This window comes from Petaurus breviceps, unplaced genomic scaffold, assembly GCF_028583685.1.
Source record: "Petaurus breviceps papuanus isolate PSGF00001 unplaced genomic scaffold, PetGlider_PUasm1.0 490, whole genome shotgun sequence".
NCBI classification, from domain to species: Eukaryota; Metazoa; Chordata; class Mammalia; order Diprotodontia; family Petauridae; genus Petaurus; species Petaurus breviceps.
The window spans coordinates 10295752-10321104 of record NW_027186352.1 but is presented as its reverse complement, the minus strand read 5'-3'; the positions used below and the strand labels follow the sequence as shown (position 1 = coordinate 10321104).

Genomic DNA, 25353 nt, shown 5'->3' with positions numbered 1-25353 from the left:
CACTCCAAGCCCTCTACCAAGAAAACCCCAAATGGAGTCATGGAGAGTGGACATGACCAAACAACAGTAAAGAATGGTCCTGTACTTAGTGAGAGCCTGCCACACAGTAGGCATTTAATAAATGTTTATTCACTGTTGACCCGGGCAGTACCAGACTATGGAGGGCCTTGAATAATACACTCAACACCGTGGGTGATCTTTATTCAAAAGGTGTGGGGGATAGGAACAAGATCAGATTGGCAGATAAGAGCTGGGAGCCGCAGGAAGGATGGGTCAAGGAGGGAAGAGACTTGGGATGAGACCTGGGCTGGGACAGCAAAGAGTGGGGCTGAGAAGGACAAAGGAGGCAGCGGGTGGGACCTGGCAAAGGGTTTCTATGGGAGGGAAAGACTCCAGGAACAGGGTAGATGCCGCAGGAGAGAGGGATTTGCTTACTGGTCTTGGTTTTAAGGCCCCGCTGGGGAGTAAAGTGGCTATATTAGGAAAAGGCTGTGATATTAAACAAAAGGTACCAACAAAACATTTTTTAAAAGACAAGCACCACACCCAGGTTTGGTGAATGGACAGAAACAGGCAGTCATATAGAGGAGTGCATGTGGGGGCACAGAATCGGTCTGTCTGGTGGAGCTGGAGGCAGGGTGTTGGTGGGCCTTTCAGGGGAATGTGTCTGTTAGACCATTTTTCTGGCCAGCCCTGTCACTGTGGTCTCATTCCAAGATGGTGTGCTCCAGGGATAGGGTTAGGGCTAGGAAAATAGGAATTAACTGGCTGTTTTATCATTAATAATACCCAGGCTAAAAAGCAAACAAAAATATTCAAATCACTTCTCTCTACTGGGTTCTGGAAAGATTCTTTTTGGTATTGATAGCTTTTGTTTTCTAGCATACAAGACTGATTGTTCAATAGAAATCTTCCCAAAGGCTGATGGCCATCTTCTGAAAAAAATGAACAGCTATGCTCTAAGGAATTCTATTTGTACTGAAATCTGTGAATCAAAATAAAAATTACAAATTACCCCTTGAAGAAATAGATAGATGCATCTTGCTAGCAAAATATCACTTCCCCCCTGGCTACCAGTTGGGAAGGTGAAAAAAACACTGGCAATTCATGACTAAAAACAAAAACAGCCAGCAAAAAACTCTTTTATGCCCAGTAATCTTTAGAAAAGAATGGCACTTGCTAAAAAACCTAATTCCTTCTGTGTCTAATAGACACATTCCCCTGGAGGGCCCACTAGCACCCCACCTCCACCAGACAGAATGATTCTCTCTGCCCCAGACCCACTCCTTATGACCACTTGTTCCTGTCCATTCTCCAAACGTGGGTGTGGTGTTTGTATTTTTAAAAATGTTTTACTGATACTTTTTGTTTAATAGCACAATCTTTTCCAAATATAACCACCTCTTTCCCCAATGAGCCTTCCCTTAAAACCAAGACCAGATAGACTGGCAGAGGACACATGGCTGAAAGCTGACATTCTGAGGCACTGTCCCTGGGACAGATTGAGCCTCTAAACAAGCTTTTAAAAATTATTCAGACAAAAGCTTTTTATAGACTCAGAATAGCTACAAGTGTTGACATGCCTTTAGTGAAGCCTGGGCCAGGAAGACGCAATCTTCCCAGAATCTCAGGATCTGCTTGTGGGCAGGTGCCACAGTGGGGAAACCTTACCATACCAGGCCCAGCCCCTGCCCTCTCTGATGTGATGACCTATTTGAAAGAATGAGACAGGACTAGCACTTGAGTGGAAGGCACTGGGAGACCCGAAGCCTGGCCTGAGTTCTGCCCTGGCTAGATGGACCCAGCCCCTCATCATGGCCTCCTCTGAGGAGGTCAGGCTGGAACTGGGGGTCCCTACCTTTCCTGTGCTGGATCCCTGACAGGCAGTGTAGGGGGAGCCTGTGGACCAGAAAGTGAATCTGAGGGGCCTTCCTGACAAGTCTTTTTTGGACAGGCCTTGTGACCTGCCCAACAATCACATGACACAGGAAATCAATCCTATTTAAATCCAGATGGACCTTTTCCCAGCTTGACCCCATGCCTATGGGCCCCATGCTAGCTGCCCCCTGGTTTGGCTCCCGTCCAGGCTGGCCTGGACCAGGGTAATCACCTCCTGCCTCTCCACTCTCCACGTCAACTTTCACAAGGCTGAGGTCTTACCATGTGACATGACTCTCCTGCTTACAAACCTTCCACGCATCCCTACCACTTCTGGGCAGAATGGAGAATTCCTGAGCCTGGTGACTGAAGGGGTCCATGACCCAACCCTACTGGACGTGGCCAGACACCTTCGTGCTCTTCTCCATTAGACACGACCCAGAGCACTGGCAGCTCGCAAACGTCCATCTTGGGTTTCCACCTGCCCACACTCTTGCTCCTGATCTCAGGAGCCTCTGGTCACTTCTGTCATTTACCGTCGTCCAGCGTGGTGTCACCTACCCATAACATTCCTGCCTCCTCAACCACTCCCACAGCACTTGGCATGGGCCACATTGTACCTAAGACTTGTGTACACGCTGGATTGGCCCCAACAGACTGCAAGCTCCCTGGGGGGAGGGTATCTAGCACAGGAGTTTGCAAGGGGCAGGGACTTGATCAAATTTACACTGAATGATCAGGACTTATCTTGCACATATGGGGATCAATGAAAAGAAGGTATATGCTAAAGAGTGAGAAAATGGGGAGGGGGCAGGTAGGCCAGGGCTTCAGAATGTGATGAGGTGGCCAACCAGGCTGTGACCTTCAAGTGCTCTCCCAGAGGACCTGACAGCATTTCGAAGGGTGGTTTGGGCAGGCTCTGGCTGCAGGCCTCCCATGGGGTAGGATGTAAAAGGGGCGCAGCCCAGGCAGTGGCACCAGAGGGAGGAAGAAAGAGGAAGATGCAAACTCAAGAGGCCCTTCTGAGAAATACTCCACAGGACGCAGGGACACCTAACTATTGAAGGATCAGTGGGTCCAAGAGGACTCCATGTTACAGAGGGTGGAAGATGGAGTTTATGGCAGTGCTGTGAACAGGAAGGAGAAGGCTGGCAAGGGGAGCCAGGCTGAGAGCTGTGCCTGAGGCCCACAAGCCTCCCTGGAGCCAGCACAGTCCTGCTCAAGGCTGGGGACAAGGCAGTGGCTCCAAGCTTCTACTGGAGGGCATCCAGAGAGAATAAACACATGGGCCACAAGCAGGGGTCATACCCTGGGGGAATCCAGCTGGCGTGGGGCCAGGAAGCCTGTGACCAAAGTATATGAGAGAGAGAGTCTGAGGTCCACATCACAGGCAACCAGGCCGGCAGAAGCAGGCTGATGGGGAATGAGGCCAAGAAGGCAATGGTGAAAGAAGATGCAGAGAGTGGGTGTGAGGGCCCCTGGTGGGCTTTGCGGTCCCACCTCATGGGCTCTTTCTTTGAAGACCTGGAACTCACAAAGGCCATTCTGATGGCAGGGCATGACACCAGGGCCACTTGGGAGTCTGTGGATAAATGGGACCGGAAACTCGGGAAGAGGTTATGGCGGCAACCCAGATTTACTGGTTATCTAGACAGAGGAAAGAGGTGAAACCATGGGACTGAATTAGGCTGGATACTTTCCATTCTTCTGAATAAGAGAGGCACATGGCCCCATAGTCAGAAAGCCAGCCAAGCCTTGGGGTCAAGAAGTCACAGGCTCAGACTCTCAAGCATCCCAGGCAGCTCCACCAGACTAGAAACTGCAGAGGAGATGCCTGGTTTCACTGGTCAAGAGAACTGGGGATTGGGATTTCTAATACCAAGGAAGTTACAGATGAGGCAAAGAAAAAAAAATCTATGGCAGCATCACCATAAAGATAGCACATTTGAGGAAAAAGGAACCCACGCTGCTGAAAGCAGGACTGATGAACTCAACATGTACACAGCCCATCTCCATGCCCAAGGCCCATCTGCCATGCTCACCTTGAGCCTCTGGTTTATTATCAGTAGGCCCAGTGAAACCACAGGGAGCCTCAGGGCATCAGCCAATCAGGTGAGGCTGCGTTGTTCTTAGAGGTCAGATGGGCAGGAGAAAGCTCAGTCAGAGGGCCTGATGGGGGGAAATCCAGAGAAATGGCACGGGGGCCAGAGCCAAGAAATCAGGATGTTCAAGTCTGTTAGACTGGAGGCAGATGCAGGCTGGCATCGCTGGGACTCCCCTGTGGTTTGTGGGCTGCTCTGATGGGCACCTAGGCCGTGCATACATGCGCTATGGTGGGGCGTGTTTGAAGGCTCACTTGTTTTTATCTACTCATATAAAAATAACAGTGAAGAGGAAAGCAAATTATTGTGTTATGTTATGTTTGAAAGAAAAAAAAGCACATTCTGTCCTATGGATTTGTTGACAAATGTAAATGGACTAAGTGGAACAAGGATGTGTTAGACATTTTTGTGTCCCTGACAAGATACACCCAATTAATTCATCTATAAGACAAATAGAGGTTGTATAAATTTGTGCAGAAATGAGGAATTCCAAAAAACAGTGGCCGAAATGCTGGAGAGACAGCAGGACAGCCCTCACAGTGGTGTGAAATGGAGAAGTTCCATGGGGCCCAGGGACAATCCTGGAGCTCACCCAACGTAACTGCCCACAGGTGCCCCTCAATCACAGCTGCAGCTACCCTGCCAACACACAGAGCAAGGCCGTCTGCCCAAGGAGTGATTTCTGAATGAACCCAAAGACAGAAAAGAGAATGAGAAAGAGCCCCCAATGAAGGCAAATGGGAGCATCTGGAAAGAGCTTTATTTCAGGAACACAAACCAGACCAATGTCGGTGTCACAGTGCAGGAACTATGAAGCCTTCCTCAGCCTCAGGATAGTGCTGAGGGAGGCACAGACTAGGTAGGGAAGTTCACCTTGGCTACTGAAGCTGCCCCATTCAGTTCAATCGACACTGACCAGGGTCCTGCAAGAGCAAAGCCAACGAGCCCCTGTGTTCAAGTTTATCTTTGGCTGGAGACAGTTATACCGTAACAAAGGGCGGGAGAGCAGGGGCAAGGGAGACGTCAGCCAAAGGAGAGGTTCTGGGCTTCAGGAGGATTTGGGAAGGCAGAGGTGGGGAGGAATTCCAGGCACCCAGGGAAACCTGTGCTGCACAGACTCAGGAGGTGAAACAGGTGAGGGTGGGATCTAGTGAGCAAACTGCCCAGCCTGTCTGGGAAGCAGAGTCTGATGAAGGGAGCTCTGTGAGGCCACCCTGGGGAGGGTCTTAAATGATGGGCTAAGGAATTATCCCAAATTCAAGTCACTAGCTACATGAAGGGCCTACTCTGTGCCAGTTGCTGTGCCCTCAGGGAGCTTACAATGGACTGGCGTAGAGTCCCGATCCAGCTGCCTGCAAAGGAAAGAGGTCTAGTGCCCTGCTCAGGCCCTCCACTCCAAGGAGAGGTGGGAGGGACTTGAACATCCCAGGTCGACTTAAGCAGCAGCAAGAGATTTCAAGCGAACACAATAGGTAATGATGTAGTCAGACCAATGCCAAAGGAAGACGATTTTGTGAAGGGTGGATTAGAGAGGAGGAGGTGGAAGGCAGGGAGACCCCCACTGAGTGGAATACTGAAGCTTTGGGGCACCCCCTGCCACTCCAGGCCAAGCCTGATGCCTCAGACACCAAAGATAAGGAACAAAAGAGGAATCTGGCTTGTGGGCAGTTGTAGCATTTCTGGAATTACAAGGGGCCTGCCTCAAAGGATCCTTGAAACCATTCTGACTCTTTTCTCAGGGGCAGGAGTTGTTGCCCTTTGTCTGCACAAAGGTTCCCCTCACTGCCTGGCTCCTGCCCTCTTGACCTGGGACTGCCGTCCTCTTGGGCCCACAGAGCTGGAGCTCTGGCTGGGTTTTGGCTGAAGATGTTCCAAGGCAGGATGCCTTCCCAAAAGCACTTGGGGATGCCCTCCCATCAATGGCCAGTAGCCAGAGCTGACATGATTGTCCCTTTCTGTAAAGTGTGTGGCACTGGCCACTTCTAGGGGCCATAGGAAATCCTGTGCCAGTGGCTTCATTCCAATTTGGCCAATGAGAGACGTGGTTCAAAGAGCACAACAAACTGTGGTAATGGGGACTCACAGCGTGACATAGAGCCCTGAAGCTCCTCCCTACTGGACATCTCCTTGGTGAGGGTCGTGGGTCACTTCCACTTCTCTCTGGCCTGCTCTCTGGGGCTTCTGAGGTGGGAGTGGGAGGCCCCTGGCACAATACCAGCCACCCTCAGCATGGCACCTTATGGTCTGGAAAGGGCTACATGTGTCCAGGCTCTGGCCCTCGGGCCCTCAGTGACGGACTCTTAAGTGCACGATTTCTAAACCATGCCCCACTGCAGCCTCTCCTGACCTCCACTGCATGCTTGGCTGGCACCTCTGATGCCATGTACCTTGCATGGTGCCTGCCTCTAGCCCCTGCTACCTGTGGGCTTCTACTTTTGTTCCCAGCATGCCCCCAGATCCCCGGGGCATGGCCAGAGTCCTTCTCATCAGTTCCCATTCTCTGGACAGACGACTCCCAGGTCCATGTACAGCTCCAGTCTCTCTCCCATACTCCAGATCCTGTATCACAAGTGGATGCCCCACATGCATCTCAAAATCAACATGTCCAAAACAGAATCAGCCTTTCTCCCAACTCGCCCCTCTGCTGAATTTCCTGCATTGCTTCTGTCAGGGGCGCCATCTCCCTTCTAGGCACCCAAATTCACGACACTCGTCCTCCTCAATGTCCCACCCTCATTCAGCCCGAAGACAGAAGCAGTCACCAGGCCTCACTGACACCATCTCTTGTGTGCGTTTTCTTCTCTTTACTCCTATGGTCACTGTCCTCGTTTCACCCTTATCTCTTTTTACCTGGACTTCTGCAATCGCTTCCCAGTATGTTAGGCGGCCTAGGAAAGAGTACTGGATGTGGCGTCAGGAAGCCTTGAGTGGGAGCAGAGCCAAGATGGAGGTAAGAAGTAGGAGCCAAACTCTCCCCTGTGCCATGAAGATCTAGAAAACACAGCAGACTGAGTCCCATTTGTAAGGCTTTTTTCTAGCCCAAGTTGGCACAGGGAGCCAGAGACTGGTCTAAAGATACTGGGGATGGCATCTGCTCAAGGGTGCACCCCATGAAGCACACCAGAGCAAGAAGAGGTCCCAGACCCCTGCTGGAGCACCATGGCCAACTGGTAGCTCTGGGTCAGAGACACAGGGCAGAACGCAAAGGGGGCGGGTGCTGAGGGGAAGAGCTCCAGGGTGAGGACACTCCATTTTCCAGCCCCGTCTGAAGCCTGCTGTGGAATAATCAGGACAGGAATCGCAGACCAAAAGGGAGCTCCTGGCACTGCCCTGCGGCACCAGCAGAGGCTCCCAGCTGGCTGTCAGTGGCTGAGTGAAGCTATAGTCAACTGGGGCAAGATAATAGAAGTGTTAAAAGACCCAAGCCCAGGTGAGGGGCTTGCAGAGCACAGACCAGGAGGGCCCTCCTCAGGTGCCTGAGCTATCCCTAAGATCCCAGAAGGAGCCAATACTTAATACCTAAAGAGAACAGCAAAAGAACCCAAGAGCTGAGATATTCCCTGTAGAGTCTGGCCTGGGAAGAAGGCTGGAAGAATGAGCAAACTACAACAAAAAGGAATCCCATGATGAAGCGCTATCCTGGTGACAGGGATGCTTGAGACACAAACCTCAAGAAACACCAGGGCATAAGTCCTGGGAGAAATAAAGCAAGAGCTCAAGATGAAAAAAAAAGAGCTAAAATAATGTGAAAAGCAAGTGAGGGGTGGAGAAAATGAGAAAAGAACTAAGAGCTGTGCAAGAAAGATTTGGAAATAAAACCAACAGCTTGAAATAGGAGACACAGAAACTTATCCAAGAAAAAGCTCCCTACAATCAGAATTGACCAAATAGAGGCTAACAACACCAGGAAACAATCTATTAGAAAAACGTCAAGAGACTGAAAAAAAATAGAAGAAAATGTAAGGTCTCTCACAGCAAAAACAACTGAGCTGGAAAACTGAGGAGAGAAAATGTTTAAGAATCATTGGATACGGGGGGAGGCCAGGTAGCACAGCGAGTGAGAGCACTGGCTCCAGTGTTGAGAAGACCTGGAGATCAAATCCCAAGCTCAGACACTTAGCACCCACCCAGAAACACCTGGCCATGTAACCATGAGCAATTTACTTAACCCCAATTGCTTAGGGGCGGCCAGGTGGCTCAGCGAGTAAGAGAACCGGCTCCAGTGTCGGGATGACCTGGATCAAATCTGGGCTCAGATACTCAGCACCACACCCAGAAATAACTGGCCGTGTAACCTTGAGCAAGTTACTTAACCCTGATTGCTTTAAAAAAAAAAAAGAATCATTGGATACTTGACCCAGCTATGACCAAGAAGAGCTGAGTCGTCATATTTCAAGAAATCAGAAAAGGAAACTGCCCACATCTCTCAGACTCAGAAATAGAAAGAATACACCAGTCACTTAAAAGCCTCTCGGTGAAAACTCCTAGGAATATTATAGCCAAAACTCAGAGCTTCCAGGTCAAAGAAAAAATACTGCAAACAGCCAGAAAGAATCTAAGTACTGAAGAGTCAGTCAAAATACTTAAGATTTAGCACTCACTGCTATAAAATGTGCAGAGCTTGGAATAATATCCCATAAGGGGGAAGAAAAACATGCATATATACAATGCCTATTATGTGCTAGGCACTATATACTAAACACTTTTTACAAAATATTATCTCATTTATGTTCACAACAGCCCTGAGAGGTAGGTGCTTTTAATAATCCTCAATTTACAGTTGAGGAAACTGAGGCAAAAAGTTTAAGCGACTTGCCCAGAGTCATACAGCTAGTAAAGGTCTGAGGCCAGATCTGAACTCGGGTCTTCCTGACTTCAGGCCCAGCAGTCTATCCAATGAGCTGCAAAGAATACAGGCTAACAGCCAAGAATAACTTACTCAGAAAAACTAATTATAATCTTAAGGGGGAAAAATGGACCTTTAAGGAAATGGAAGACTTCTAAGCAAGCTGAGCAGAAACGGAAATATAAACCCTGAAGGGAAACACAAAAAGGTAAATATGAGTAAGAAATCATAAGGGATTTAACATGGATAATCTGTTTATATTCAGATATGTGAAAATGACACATGGATCCCGTAAGAACTCTATCATTATCAAGGGTCACTCCAGGGAGACTGATGAGATGGAGGATCTGAGAAGGGCTCTGCTGTGCTCTGAAGATCCTCAGGTCTCCACAAACAGGGAGGGAAGGGTGTGAAGGAGCTGGTGACAACTGAGCCTCACTCTCATTTGAATTGGTCAAAGGAGGAGAGACCACACACACACACACACACACACACACACACACACACACACACACACTAACACACACTCCCACTCACAAACACACACATACACACAGCTGCATAAAGAAATATATTTAATTCAAGAGGGAAACAAGAGGGAAAAGGAATAGGGGGGATAAGACAGGAAGTAGATTAAAGGGAAAAACTGGTCTTGAGCAAAACAAATTCTAAGAATGGAGCAGAAAACAAAGGGAAACAAAAGTAAAAACAAAACAGAATGGAGAGAAGAGCACTCTATTCACCCACAGAAAGAAAAATAGCAGATTTAATTAAAAAAGGGAAAAGAGAAGGCGACACACATTTATTATGCACTTGACGTAGTCTCTATAAATATGACCTCATTTGATTCTAACAACAACTCTGTGAGGCAGGTGCAATTATCCTCATTATACATCTGAAGAAACTAAGGTTAGGAGAATTTCAATGACTTGCTCAGGGTCACACAGCTGGATTTGAATTTGGGTCTTCCTGACTACAGGACCAGGGGATGCTCTATCCACTGGGCCACCTAGCTAACTCTGAGATAAAGAGGGAAAACTATAGTTAGCTGAAAAGAACCATAGACAATGAATTAATGTCAATAATAAACACACACACACAGAGTAGCATCTAAATACCTAAAGATAAAGTTAAGTGAATTATTAGGATAAAGACACAGCAAAATTACAGCAGTGGCTAACCTCAGTTTTCTCCTCTTGGATAAAGGCAAATTTAATAAAAAAAAATAGACAAAAAAGTGAGAGACTCGAATAGAATTTTAGACAAATTAGATGTCACAGACCTCCGGAGATTATGCAATGGGAACTGAAAGTATGTATACACACACACACACACACACACACACACACACATTCTGAGCTGTGCATGGCACTTTCACACACACACACACACATACATGCATACCACGGAAATAAAAATCTTGCAGACAAATTCAGAAAAGCAGAAACAGTAAACCCACCTTTTATACACCAAAATACAATCTTACTAAATAAAGGGCTGCTGATAAAATTATTAATGATTAAAAGAAGCCTCAATAACTTAATCCTAAGAACAAATCACAGAAACAACCAATTGAAGATAATGCCAAATTCTGGGATGCAGTCAAAGCAGTCCTTAGTGAACATTTAAATCTCTATACACCTCATCAATAAAAGAGAGACTATGTGGATCATTGGGCAAGCAACTAAAAAAACACTTTAGAAACCCCCAAATTAGAATGCCCCCCTCCCAATTAAACACCAGTTTGGAAATTCTGAAAATCAAAGAAGATATTAATAAAACTAAAAGCAAAAAAAAAAACCATTGAATTAATCAATAAAATGACTTTTTTTTAACAAAAAACTTCAATAAAATCTATAAACATATAGTTAATTTGATTTAAAAAAAAAGAGCCGAGGCACATCAATATTAGCTTTCCTTAGCAAACAGTGGGTGGTTTCATTGAATGTGTGTGTACAGAGGCATTCTTGGATACCAAAGTTAGCCTAAGTTCCAGCATCAAATGGAAGGCTTTCAGTATTTATTCAAACTAGCATTTTATTCAGTATCTATTTTTTTAAGGTATCATAGCAGCTATCAAGTAAGCTATGAAAACATATAAGACATAGTCCGTTCTTTTAAGAATCTGTTACAGAGGGGCCAGATAGGTCCAGGAATACAAGCACCTCTTTTATTGCTGTCTCTCAGGCTCACAACCCAGGAGACCCCTAGGTTCCTCACTGTTTGTCACCCTGCTCTACAGGCTGTTGTTAAGGCCTGGAGAGCTCTCTCCAATATACCCCCTCTCGTCCTGTCTTCTGACACTGCCACCACTCTGGTTCAGGTCCTCATCCCTTCACACCTAGACCACCGCAATAGGCTGCTGGTGGCTCTGTCTGCCTCAAACCCTTCTCCACATTCAGTCGATAAAATGATTTTCCTAAAACATGTCTAACCATGTCACTCCACCCCTACTCAAGCTCTGGTGGCTCCCTATCATCTCCAGGATCAATACAAAATCCTTCAGGGTCCAAAGCCCTTCATGCCCTAGCCTCTTCCTACTTTTCCTGTCTTTTTACACCATACTCCCCAACATGTCCTCTTACATCCAATGACACTGGCCTCCTGGGTGTTCCCAGCACAGGCCCTTCCATCTCTAGTCTCTGGGTACTTTCTTGGGCTGGCCCCCATACCTGGAAGGCTCACCCTGACCCACTACAACTACTGGCTTCCATGGCTTCCTTTAAGTCCCAATTAAAACCCCCTCTTTTACTGGAAGCTTTCCTCAACCCCTCTTAATTCTAGGGCCCACCTTCCCTCTGTTAGCTACTTCCTATTTGTCCTGGTATATAACTTGTTTTGAATATATTTGTTTGTATGTTGATTCCCCCATTAGACTGGAAGGACTAAGACAGAGGCTGTCTTTTGCCTAGCTTTGTATCCCTAGAGTTTAGCACAGTACCTAGCCTATGGCAGGGCCTTAATAAATGTTGACGGAATGACTGACTGAAGAGAGTGGGGATGTATAAACAAGGTGCTCGGGGAATTTAAGAGGGGGCACTTCCATGGGGCTAACTGTCAAGGGGATTTAGGAAGACTTCATGAAAGAAGTGAATGACCAGAACCTTAAAAAATGAGCAGGATTTCAACAGGCAGAGATGACATGCTGGATATAGGAAACGAGCCAAAAGGCCGATGCTATTAGACTAGAGTGTGTTCAGGCCGGCAAGGAGTCCAGCTCAGCTAAAACACAGCAGCGTGGTGCTTGATCTTCAGGGTCAGGCTAGGGAATTTCAAATAAGCATTGCAAGCCATCAGTTATTTTTGAGCAGTGAGTGATGAGATCAGAAAAATGCCTGTGGGCATTAATCCAGCAGCAACACAAAAGAGAGGGTAGAAAGGAAAGAAACAGGGGGTGGGAGAAGAGTAACCGAGGTCTGAACTAATATGGTGGCAGGGAGAATGGATTAATTAGCCAAGGAAGGGAAGGTGAAGGAGAGGAAAGTATCACAGGCGACCTCAAGGTACCAGATCTGAGAAATCAGGAGAACGGTTATTTATGGGAGAGACAGAAATGGTCTAATCAGGAGGAAGCCCAGCTTAGAGAGGACCATCACACTGTCTTAGAAAGTGGGTGCTAGGGAGAGGCTATGGCTGAGGAAAAGGGAGTAGCTCTTTTATTGGACAGTGAGGCTGATACCTCCTAATCTGTCTTAATCTATTGCTTAGTCTCAATTTCTTCTCCTAAAAGCTGTTGTCTTCATTTTAAATTATTCATTTGCTGGGGAAGTTTAGGATGAAAACTTGAGAACATGCATGAAACAAAGCACATAGTTTCAGAAAGTTTTGCTGTCTCCTCCAAGAAGACCCATAAAAACCAGTGTGTCAGCCAAAGAGACCTAGCCAGAGACAGTCAGAGAGAGATGAGCCCCGACAGGGACAGAGAAGCAAAGGCTCCCAAGAATTCAAAGAACCTTCACCTACCCATTCACTCTCTAGCAACCTCAGAACTCCTGGTTAAAATGTGGGAAGAATAAAATAAAGCTAGGAAGACATTTTTTTACTTTTAAAAATTTAAAACTTTTGACAAAAAAATAAAATTTAACTTTTTGTCCCGCCCCCCCCCCCCCAAACAAAACAGTTGAGCTGTTTTTTTTAGGGGAAAAACTAACTCTAATTCTGGGTCTAGCAAAAGTAAACACATCAAGGCAGTGGTTTCTTCAATGAACACCGGCCCAATCCATAACAGATTCACATGAAGCTAGGAAGGATTTCTTTTCTTACCATTTTGCCTCTGTGATGCTGGGGCCAACAGAAAAGAGATGAACGGAATTTTAAAACCTCACCAAGTATTTACTTGAAAAGAACACTGCCAACACTGAAACAGCTGGCATTCACACAATTCTGGTCTCCAAGGACTTTGCATTTCAGGGCAGAGGGCACAAGGATGTTAAAAACCTCAGAAAAAAGCCCAAGGAGGCATCCTGCTCCAAGGGGCCACAAAAAAGTGTTCCTGTCCACTTCTGCTCACCAGTTCCTTTGGACTTCATGGGCCAAAAAGATTCACCAGAAACATCCAAGTTCCCTGGAACATGAATGGGTACAAATGAAACCAGAAGCCCGGGGTAGAGTTTAAGCCTTACCCCTTAAAGGGCAGAGAGGAACAAGAGGGAGACTCCAGGCTGGTTTTAACCCTGGCTTTCCCAGTGCCCAGGTTACTGGGGGGGTAAGTCACTAACCTCTCCCTACTGTTTTCCTCTTTTGTAGGATTAGACTGGGTGCCTCAAAGGTCTCCCCCAAACTAAAATCCCATAGTTCTGGGCCTAATGCTGCTCAGAACAACGTGGAATTGCTCAGTTCATGTTTTCAGTCTAAAATCTGGTTCTGCCCTGATGCAGAAAGTCCCCAGGGCCTATTCATGCCACCATGCAGCTGCTCTGTGGATGAAGCCTGGGTGGCTCCCTTAGGTGGCCAAACTCTCACTAGCAGCAGGCAGTCATTTGCCCAGTTTGACTTTCCTGGGGCTTCTGAGGTTTTTTTTTTTTTTTTGCCTTTAGGAGGGCAGTTGGGGTTAAGTAACTTGCCCAAGGTTACCTGACTCTGTGTGTGTGTGTGTGTGTGTGTGTGTGTGTGTGTGTGTGTGTGTGTGTGTGTGTGTGTGTGTGTGTGGTGTCTGAGGCTGGAACCGAACTTGGGTCCTACTGACTCGGGCCAATGCTTTACTCACTGTGCCACCTGGCTGCCCCCACTTCTGAGTTTCTAAAGGGTGCCCACTTATATCAAAGATCAGCCAGTAGACAACACAAGCACAACAGTTAGTGCTCCCTGTCTAGCCTGAGGGGCTAACACATCTATCAGATCTCTGAAATGCTAAACATACAGGGAAATCATTCATATAGATTTCTGGTGGCTAGAGTTACATTCCATTCTAAAGGCCTGTACTGAGGGATAAGACAAACATTTCTGAGAAGTTTATACATATTGTTAGACTGGCATTCAGCAGAAATTAAAACCTATTTGGGGTGTTAATAAACTTCGGCCCTCAACCTGCCACTGCCTTTGGCTGCTAGGCCGGCTCCCAGTGGACACAAAGGCCCAGCTGAGTCCAGAATGGTCTGGGCTAGGCTCCCACCCACAGGAAGTACCCACCTGAGAGCTCTTGCCACATTTCGCTTCCCCGGCCACAATCACAATCTGGCTCTGGAGAAGACTTTCCATGAAGGGGTATTTTTCTTTCCACACTGGAAGATCTTCTCTTTCTTTCAAAAGTTTATAATAACGAGAAGAATAAGGCAAACCATCGAAAGGATTGAGCTCGAGATCCTCACAGGCCAGTTCTCCTTCATCATCAGCATCACTGGAATCCAGGGAGTCCGGGAAATAGCGTTTTTCGCAGGGCGCCCCAGGGCAGCATTCCATGTCTCCCCCCTGTATCATCCTCAGGAATGAAGCCTAGTCTGGTGAGCTCAGCACTGCATCTGCCATCAACGCTTCCCTAGGCAGCCGCGTGGAGAGCCCCAGGGCCCCAGCTCCTGGCTCATGGCCACCCCTCCTCCTGGGCTGCTGGGCAGCCTCCGGGGGGGCATAGGGCGGTCACTTCAGAACTCTGGGGCTGGCTCGAGCTGTCTTTTCATCAACTGAGCCCAAAGTGACAAGGACAATAACAGAAAGAGCTCAGTACAAAGAGTCACTCGTGCGGGCAGCTGGCAGGGCCCGGCCAGAGGGCTGCACTCACGGACGGCTGGTCCCCTTCGGTTCAGTGAGCTCCAGTCTGGCCCTCACTCTCCGTCTGACCTCTAGCACAACCTCGTCCTGGGGACTGACTGTAAAAGAAAGCCACAGGAGGCCACAGTTGTGAATGAGAGGATGGTCACATGGGCCCTAATCCCAGGACAAAGGAGGATGCTGGGGCCTGCGGGGAGGGGCAGCCTGGGGGTTCTGCTCACATGTGCTCTCCCACATCTGCTGGGAGTCTCCTTCCATGAGAGAGCTCCTCGTAAAGGGGAGGATGCAAATCACTCTTCATTCCATTCTAGGAGCAGCCAGCTGAGAAAAGCAAAGGAGGGGAAGTGGCAGTCCCCACTCCCTTCCTCTCCTCCCCCTCATTCAGGAACTGGAGGACTCCCAGGAATAAGGCGGGCTCTTCCTAAAACTTTCTGTACTTAAAACAGAAATCCCCCAAATGTCTCTGACTACAGTCCTTGGCAAATACAATTTTACATTGAAAAAGCCCATCTGGAGGAAGGGCCAGTTCCACTAGGTCACTTACCCCTTGTGTGGTGGGGGTGGAGGGTGGGGTCTTCTGTTTGTGCTTGCCCCAAAGGAAGATCCAATCAGGCCAGACTTGGTTAGAACCTTCTGGACTCACACCCAGGGCCTGAAATTTACAAAGGCAGAAAATGTGGGCCTGGTCCAAAGAGCCACTTCCCAAGGAAGTCTAGAGGGTGCTGGGCAAGTGGGCTGTGGCCGTGAGATGTCTAACTGAGCTTAGGCTGCAGGCAGCCCACACACTATGCCAGGCCCCTTATCACAGATCTCAGCCCTGGTCAGAAGGAGTGACCAGGCGGCTTGAGGAGGAGACCTTGTGGGTGTGGTCCTCTCTCTTTCTCGTTCTTGTCATCCTGGTAAATCTCTAAACAAATCAAACTGGGTGATACTTATAAAGAATTTAGCCCTAAGCCAAGCATAGGAGAACCAGGCTTTTAAAGTGGAATGGGGCTACTTCCTCCACATAAATCAATACCTGCTCCCCAAACTTCTTGGGAGCTGCCTCTGTGCCTCCTCCCCTCCCCTTTCTCCCCTTCCTCCCCTTCCCTATTCCATAGCAGCCTCCGTCCTCTTTCCCTCTGCTTCCATGAGCTCAAGATGCTGTGGCCTGCCCTTCCCAGGCCTCTAAGCCTAATCAGTCCCCTCAGGAGTTTGGTCCCTGATCATCATGTAACTTTCCCTGATGGCCAAACCCCTCTTACCTAAAGGTGGCCATCAGCTGGCTGTACCTTATCTACTCCTGGCTTGTGACTTGCTCCCCCTCCCAAATTCTGCCCTTAGACAAACTGTGTTCCTGGTGGTTCCCTATCCAGGGTTTCTTACGAAGTTTTTCCACTCTCAACCCCTTCAATGCTTCTTAAACTGTAGGCTGAGACCCCAAAGTCACAATCCACAGTTTCAGAAGCATTGCTTCTTCCATCTTCCCACATTCACTCCAAGCCAGAAGGGCCCAAGAAGGCCCAAAACATAATAATGAAGTGGTGCTTGGGTATCAGTTGGGCAATTCGCCTGGTGCTCCTCTGCCTCCCCTCCACATGAGGCGCCATGCCCTTCCCTGAGAGTGCACTGCCCAAAAGAGGGAATCTTGATGGCTGATACCTGCCTAGTTACCTTGGATTTTATTGGCTAGACTTCTTAAAAATCATGCCTGAAACCCAATTCACCTGGACTTCCATTGACTGGCCAACAATAGCTCTCTACCCAAGCACCACTTAATGGTTCCTTTCTGGGCCCTCCTGGTTCAGAGAGAATGTGAATAGTAACTGTTTCTTGTTGGGTCAGCAACCCTGAGGGTCTTCCTCTCCCAGACTGAACAAGGGTTCAGAAACCTCCTGGGTGTGTGTGGGGGGGTGGGGGAGCGGCACTCAGGGATCTTCTAGGTGAGATTTGTGAAAAGGCACAAACGAGCAAGAAGGAAGAGCCACATGCAGGTGAATGCAGATCCCCTCAAGAGCCACCCCTTGTGAGTTCTCATCTCTTTCACTAAGTATATATTCCTATAGAGAATTCTTTCCATTACATCCCCAGGAAAAAGGCTTCTGTCCCAAGGATTTTCTTTACAAGTCTGGGCACACCTGGCCTATCACCTGCCTGTTTCACTATCTCACCAAAGCTCAGGATCTCTCAGGACAACCTGGTCTCACTCTTTGCTTTCCTTTCTTTCTGAGTCAGTTGCCCTCTTCTCTTTCTGTCTGCAGCCATCAGGAGATCCCTTCATCTTAGCACGTGGTCCCTGGGAAATCTCGTACCTTTTATCCATGACTAGCAGGTCCCCAGCCTTGGCATTCTGGGCCAGAGGATCTGAAGTGCTCCCACCAAGGTTTTCTGTCCCTAGTACATGAGGGAAGGGCCTGGGTTTCAGTGCAGGGTTTATCTAGTGACTATTCTGGCACTTAGTCTGCTGCCTGACTGAGAATCTCCACTCTCCAGAGTTCTGTATTGGTCAGCTATCAGTATAGGCTTCATTTTGAGGACTTGTATGACATTGCATGAAGTCAGAAGGGGGCCATTCTGAGGGGCCATCTCAGAACCTCACAAGTCAAGGAAACAGCTCTCTTTAACTGCCCCCATGCCCATACCTCTTCTTTATCCTCATCCTTCCTAACCCCCCTCCTGCAGCACCCACCCAACATTCATGGCCACTTCTCCTGCTGTACGCTCTCTCCTTGTTCTCCCTCTTCTCTGTGGGTATTTATGGTCCAAGGTCAAGTCCCTGCATCCTGTTCATTTTGTGCACCCATTCAGTAACTTCATTAACTCCCATAGGCCCAATCATTGAGGCCATGCATCGAACCCAAGTCTCTCTCCTGAGCTCCAATAAGCCTGTCAACAAGCATGACTTGGCATTTGCCGTATTCTAGGCATCGCGCTAAGTTCTGAGATAGAAAGAGAGGAAAAAACAGTCCAATGAAGGAGACAACATCTGTACAATGGGTCCGTATACGGCACAGACAGCAGGGGCAGGAGAGTAGAAGGTGCTACTAGCGTCTGTGGCACCTAGGAAAGGCCTTCTACAAGAGGATGTCAAGGAACTCCTGTCCTGCAGCACCAGCTTGCTGGGGGCTGCTTCCACTGGACACTCCATATATTCCCTAAAGAAATCATCACCTTTGCTGGCAAAGCCTCCTCTCTCCCCAGCATCCAGACTTCTGTCCAGGACACCCTCCTCCTCCTCCTTTGCCAATCAGCACCAAACCTCAGCAACTCCTGACCCTGTCTCTTCTCCCCTCCCTTTCTCTCCACCCACAGAGCCTCCACTCTCATTCTGGGCCTCTTCCCTTTGCAGTTTTCCTATGGCCAAGCCTCAATCACTCCTCTCTACTCCATAATGCAGACTGACGGCAAAGCACAAGTGTGACGACATCATCACAAACTCCAGTGGTGCCCTGCTGCATGCAGGGAAAATACCAACCCCTCTGCCTGGCACTGAAGCCTGCCTTTCCAGCTTACTACATATCACCCACTCTCTCTTCTAACCGACTAGTCTAACTGCTGCTTCTGTTAAATGCCATTTTGCCTCCCACTCATGACTTGGGAGCTGTAAGTGACCTTACTGGCTGTCTGTGCCAAACCCCACATGTCAGAGCTGGAGGCTGGAGGCTTATTTGAGGCAGGATTTGAAGCCAGGGCCCCCAGACCTCAAGTTTGGCCTGCATCCATTCCTTCTCACCCTCCACCTCCAAGAAGCTGAGCTTCTTTCCGAGGTCCACAAAAGCATGGCCTCCTCCTCCACTAGGACTTTCCTGATTAAGTTCCAGCGTTAACCCTCCCCTAACCCTCCTAATCATGTCCAACGAGGGAGGGAGGCCATTTATCTCCTGCTAATAATTCTAGAAATAGAATTCCACACCCTGCCCCAACCCCAGCATAAAGAAGGAAAATTTTCAAAGGAAATAAAAAAGCAAATTCAGACTAGAAAGGGATTGGGCTTTTTACAGGGTGGGGAGGAAAGGAAGAAAACTACCAATGTATAACCAGGCAGTTCAACTAGGTGCCAAAGAGGGGAGCTGCAGTGTATGACAGGAAGAATATCAGTAGAGACACCCCATATTCACTGAAATCCCCAAAAGGAGAGGGTAGCACAAAGTAAAGTTCTTATACATTCCTATACAAGGCACAAAGGCCCTGACACAAGGAGGCAAACTTTGACATCGAAGCTATCACGGAGGCTGGGGAGCATGAAGCTCAGGGACAGCATCAGCCCTCCTGGGTATTGTTATTTAAGGGAGATCCCATAGGAAGGAAGTGGGTTGGGTAGAACCCTACAGTCAGCAGGTATTATAAAGTAAAGCTTATAAATGTATGACACAGAATAAATTACTTTTGGAAGTTGCTTAATGAATGAAATTGAGTCTGTAAAATTATTGCAATGATATAATTACTATTTCTGACAAGATGTGTTTACCACCAACTGTCCAGAAATAGCTAGTCTATCCATTGGAGAGATATGGTGTGCTTATTTCTGAAATAATAAAGATCTAGCTGGATTTAAAAAAAATCACATTCATGTAAGGAAATCTAGAAACAGAAGGGGACCCATGGTAGACTGTACAGGAGTAAAGATCAATGCAGGGAGAAACAAAGAGTTTTGATGCCAGAGGACGTTACAGACCTGGGCAGAAAGCGGAAAGAGTCAAGGAGTTTGGGAGAAAAATCACAAAGAACAGGTCAAGTCCGAACAACCACAACTCCTTCTTTTTGGCATCTTCATTAGATGATAGATACAGTTTACCTAGATTTTTAGCAAAGTACCAGAAGGGGAAGATGAACCTAGACTGTGGCTCATCTTTCAAACATCTGGGCATTTTAATGTAGTTCAAATTCAACAAGTCAGTAGTATGATAAAGCAAGCAAAAAAGCTAAAGGGATTTCAGCCTCCATTGTTCATATGAGTCTAAAGAATTGGGATGGAGAAGCAGGATAAAGGACATTCCTAGAGAACGGATGAGCAGGCTACAAGGTATCATCACCATCACCATTACCTGCCTTCTGGGAATGTTAGAAGGATCAAATGAGATGCTGTAACGTCAAAGTACTTGGTTGCTTACAGAGATGTATACTCTTGTTAGTAGTTTTGGCCAATGAACTCATAACATACAGAGAAATACAAAATGGCTGCAGTCCTTGGTGGCCCCATCTGGCTTTGGCAATGACAGAGACCAAATGATGGGGAAAAAAGGGGCAGAAGGTACTCAGAATTACAGCTTTATACCGGTAAGAAGTCAAAGTATGAAATCCTTATCTAACAGTTAGCAAACTGACCCATTCCAAGAGGCCTCTGAATGCTTAACATATTAGCAGATGAGACAAAGTCAGGGGGAATGGTTAACATGCTAGGATTAGGATCCTCAAAAATTTTGGTAAGGAGGGACTCACATTTTACAAGGGCTAATTTAATTAGGGAAAATGTACAGTTTTACAACTGAATTCAACAAACAGACTTCCTGAGGATGAGTGGAGGACATAGGGCTATATGCGGCCATCTAGGTAAGTTCTGGAGGTTTTCCTGGTGACTGCAAGCTCAAATTGAGCTGCCAAATTCATATTCCTAAAGCCCAGGCAGAGCTTGGCTGCAGAACCTTCACAGCTTCCTCTAACCTCTAGGACATGGGTTCTTAAGCCTTTGTGTATCACTGCCCCCTCTCTCAGTCTGGTGAAGACTATGAACCTCTTCTCAGAAATAGGCTTTTAAACACATAAAAAAAATACATCAATTACAAAGGTGTAGAGATAAAGCATCTATCTTATACACTCGCCATTGCCAGGAACTATGCTAAGGAAATCAATTTTACTGAAACGGTTATCAAGGAACTTTTAAAAAAACTTCACAGACTCCAGGTTAAGAACCCCTGCTTTAGAATGAATACAAACTTCAGCTTGGCATCTAGAGAAAGTCTCATGAATCTGGGCACTGTCTCCCTCTCCAGGCTGAATGGCCATTATTCCTCACCGTTCTCTGAATTCGAATTTTGCTTTTGTTTCTTTTCCCACCTTGTATGTATAACCAGGCAGTTCAACTAGGTGCCAAAGAGGGGAGCTGCAGTGTATGACAGGAAGAATATCAGTAGAGACACCCCATATTCACTGAAATCCCCAAAAGGAGAGGGTAGCACAAAGTAAAGTTCTTATACATTCCTATACAAGGCACAAAGGCCCTGACACAAGGAGGCAAACTCTGACATCGAAGCTATCACGGTCCAACTTTTGCCTGAGGCCTGAAATTCTCTCTCGTCTTAGAATCCTGAGCTTCCTTTCAGGCTCAGCTCAGCTCAGGTTTCTCGTCCAAGGAGAAACATTTCCCCAAAAGCCTCCTCCCTCCATCCCCCTCTCCCAGATCTACTTCTCCAGTTCCATGTTGAAGCCCCCAAGGATGAGCTCTAAGCTCCTTCAGGGCAGGGCCTGAGTCACGGCATCTCAGCTTGCAGGATTCACTGCCCACGGTAGATGCTTTAGTGCTTCTTGGACTCTAGTGGGGTACTTCTGGACAGGGCAAATCAGCAGTGAGATGGGGCACAGTGCCTGGCACACTGTTGGTGCCTAATAGATGTTTACAGGAACACTTATGGATGAAAAAGAACAACAGAAAGAGGGAAAATGGGGTGTATCTGACTATTTCTAGGGGGATCTAGTTTGATTTTCTGACAGAAGAACTAAAATAACTGGACTCCTAATGCCTCAGGGTTAAGGGGAAAGACTTCGGAACAGCTGGACCAGACTAAACACTGAACCACAAAATCTGGCCTGGAGCCAAAACCATTTTGAAAACATTGAAGGATCAAATTATAAGGTACATGAAAGAGGATAAAGGGAAGAGGATAAAGGATACCAAGGGGGGGGGGTGCAGGGATCATGGATGGTGTAGACCTGGCCTGTGAGTTTACTGGTACAGAACACTCCTATGGGAAGGAGCCCCTTCCACCAATGCGGGCCTCTGCAACAAACAGCCTGAGAGAGTGGGCGAGAGCCCAGAGAGGTGAACTGATCTGCCCCGGGTCACGCAGCCAACCTCTTCAGAAATGGGACTTGCTACACATTTTGCCACACTGCAGAATGTTGACTGATAACATACCCAGAACTGACCCATTCAGCTATAGCCTAATCCTTATAAAATACTGATGAGTATGGTGTACAAAAGCTTCACAGGCAACCATGATGAAAAAATAAGAATAGCGTAGGCAGGCTTTCCCAATTACAGCCTATATCCTCAGTCATACATCCAACTGAAGGTTGAGCAATTCTGCTATTACTTGCTTTCATATACATATACACATCTATATTTTAATATTTTGACTTCACAAAGCAAAATTCAGCCAGTTTCTTTTCCAACAAAATGTCCCCTTATGCACGTATTAAGGTCACAGAAGAGTCCTTGGCAGAAAGAACCAGAGACATAACTTTGTTCAACAGCCTTTTGACTTCCAGTACTGAGCAAGGCATAAAATGGAGGTATATGCTCACCGAGAGCTCACCACTGCCATGGACAATGTCCCAGGAAGAGCTGATACAGAAAAGGGTTTCCTAACAGGTGGGGAGGTCTTCCAGATTTTCCTGTTTGCAGATAGAGTATTTACTGTACCAAGCCCCAGAATACCAGAGGACCACTTCAATGAGACACAGGACAATTAACAAGAAACCGGCCTAACAACTGACATGGGAAAGATCCAATGGGTAGAGTCTATTGTCCAGAATATGATGTGTGATTGGATGGGCTGCTCACTGAATCAATCCATCCATATGTGCAATATAATGGCAACAGGGACTGAAGATGAGCTGCGGCCAGAATGAAATAGGAAAGGCGTGAGTTAAATTGCATTTGGGAGACTGCCCAAAGCTTTCAATGCTCTTAAGATACTTCCTCCTTTACAAATCTACATTCTTGTGGTGATGCTACAAGACTAAATATAGGCCTGAGGGAATAAAACTGGGCTCACCCAGAGGGCAATGATGAAGTGAACAGCTATTGTAAGGGGGCTGCAGCATTTCACCAACAATCATTTGTGTGTAAAAACTGGATCAGGAAATGGATGACCAGGAAAAGCGCTGAGTTGGTCACACAGCAAGGACATAGCTTGAGGGCTACCCTGGGAACCAAAGATCAGGATGCATTGGGTGAACCTCACACTGAGAGAATTGAAGGACACAGGTAAGATTTGCACAGGCTGAGAAAGCATGACCAGCTCTGCAAATGGCAGTGCTAGAAAAGGTTACTCACAATGATGACACCAGAGATACATTTCAATATCTAAGTATTATCTTTATTTGCACAAATGACTGAATGGGATAATTAGCAGTGTGGGAAATCTGTGGCCTTGAGGTCACACGTGGCCCTCCAGGTCTTCAAGTAAGGCCCTTTGACTGAATACAAACTTGACACAACAAATCCCCTTACCAAAAGGATCTGGTATGTAAAACTTGGACTCAGTCAAAAGGCTGCACCAAAGGACCTAGAAGGCCACATGTGGCCTCAAGGACGCAGGTTCTCCACCCTTGATAGAGGAATTACTGGATTCCAGGATTTAGAAAGGGTTGTTTCTTCAATTCCATTTATTTTCAGTAATGAAAATCTTAGCCAATAAAATCCTTTTCTGTTTTGCTTCTGAATCTTTTGATCCTATACAACACTAAGCAACACCTCCCAAAAGGCCCACTGTAAATGACCTTGCTTTCAAGAAATCTAACTGGATTACTAAAGCAACCAAATTACAAAAGTATTCATTATTAATTCTTATTCTAGGTTGGCATCCAGTACACAATGGATAATTACTAATGTAGTATCAAAACTCATTTTAAAAAAGCCCCACCAATTCACAGACAAGTATATCATTGCTGATTTTTAAAAGTTTGGTGTTTTGTATAAAGAGATTTCCCAATGGGAATCAATTGTTCAAGTATAATAATCACACACACCCCTGGCAAAATGAATCCTTTGCAATTCAAGAGTTTTGTTAAGAGCTACAAACTTTGAACAAATAACCTGCTCACCAGGTCTCTAAATTATCGTTGCTTTTCACTGCATAATGTTCTATTTGAAAGTTTGGTTAAACGTTTTATTTACAGAGTACACATAAATATTAATTTGGTTTGTTTACACAGTTTAGGTAGCTGTCTGCATTAACTTGTGAGGGCTTATTAAAGTTCCAATCTATACCATAAATATCTTTAATGTTTCTCAAATAAAACCTTGACACTTATGTGGGTTCTGAACATATAAAAATGGAAATTCACTGTTTCAGCCAATAAAAAGAGAATATTTGCTTATTTTTGGCATAATTGTAACCAGAGAGGCAGCATGGCTTAGTGTGCAGAGATACTGCTTTGGAATCAGAAAGACCTGGGTTCAGATCCTGCCTCTGACACATCTCAGCTGTTTAGGCCTTTAAAACTCTGGAGCTTCCTACACCTGACCACATCCCTGGGCCTGGTTTTTGTCTATAACAAAGTAAAGAAGGAATGAAGGCACAGCTGGTATAAGGTTACTTAAACCCACACCACTACTGGGTAGAAAAGATACTCTGGTTAGTTCTTCAGAAGGATACTTTTACCCCCAAACAAATGGGGTCTTGATGAACGGTTCTGATCGTTTTTACAGCTACGGTCTGATAATTAAGTGACAAAAAGACTTGACAAGAACTAAGCCAGGCAGTAATAAGAAACTTTAAGGGACATATTCATCTGGCAGAAAATCATACCACTGAAATAGAGGGTTAAAAATAAGCCTCTCTTTTGAAGTACTTCTTCAGTGTTCATTCAGGCTTCCATTTTCCCCTTTTTAAACAAAAACTGTCTACTTCCTCCTACCTAGAACCTACAAGAACTGAAGGCTGCAAATACCCAAGAGCTGTGCTTTGGCTGCTCCCCGGGCAGGCGACCCTCTCTTCAGGGCTAATCCCGCTCTGCTGCTCACTCACCTCTCTTCTAGTCACTTTCTGAATAATTTTCTTCCATTTTTTTTTAAGCAATCGGGGTTAAGTAACTTGCTCAAGGTTACACGGCCAGTTATTTCTGGGTGTGGTGCTGAGTATCTGAGCCCGGATTTGATCCAGGTCATCCCGACACTGGAGCCGGTGCTCTTACTCACTGAGCCACCTGGCCGCCCTTCTTCCATTTTTCAACATCAGTTTCTTCATCATCCTCATCATCCTCATCTTGGGACTAGGCGTCTGTGTTTCACAGGTAACAGCGACTATGCCAATTATAAGACAGGTGGAGACACTAGCATAGATTCACTCTTAATCCAGGCAGACAGGAATGGTGTCATTAAGTAAGTTTACTTACTTTATT

General features: G+C 46.6%; 1 protein-coding gene across 4 annotated transcripts in view; it reads right to left on the bottom strand.

Annotated features, from left to right (window-relative positions):
• The window catches only part of DHX32 (DEAH-box helicase 32 (putative)), a 61450-nt gene that overhangs the window by 20931 nt on the left and 15166 nt on the right, over positions 1 to 25353 (bottom strand). For 2 of the 4 annotated variants that reach the window (XM_069101723.1, XM_069101726.1), the window contains exons 2-3: positions 15575 to 15682; positions 14455 to 15128 (exon numbers count right to left, since the gene is read on the bottom strand). The exons of 1 other annotated variant lie outside the window; for it this stretch is intronic. In XM_069101723.1, coding sequence (XP_068957824.1) covers positions 14455 to 14742 — 288 coding nt within the window. In that variant the 5' untranslated portion in view covers positions 14743 to 15128; positions 15575 to 15682. Of the gene's footprint in view, positions 1 to 14454; positions 15129 to 15251; positions 15352 to 15574; positions 15683 to 25353 lie in introns of all 4 variants that reach the window. One more of the 4 variants, XM_069101724.1, reaches the window with a different exon arrangement.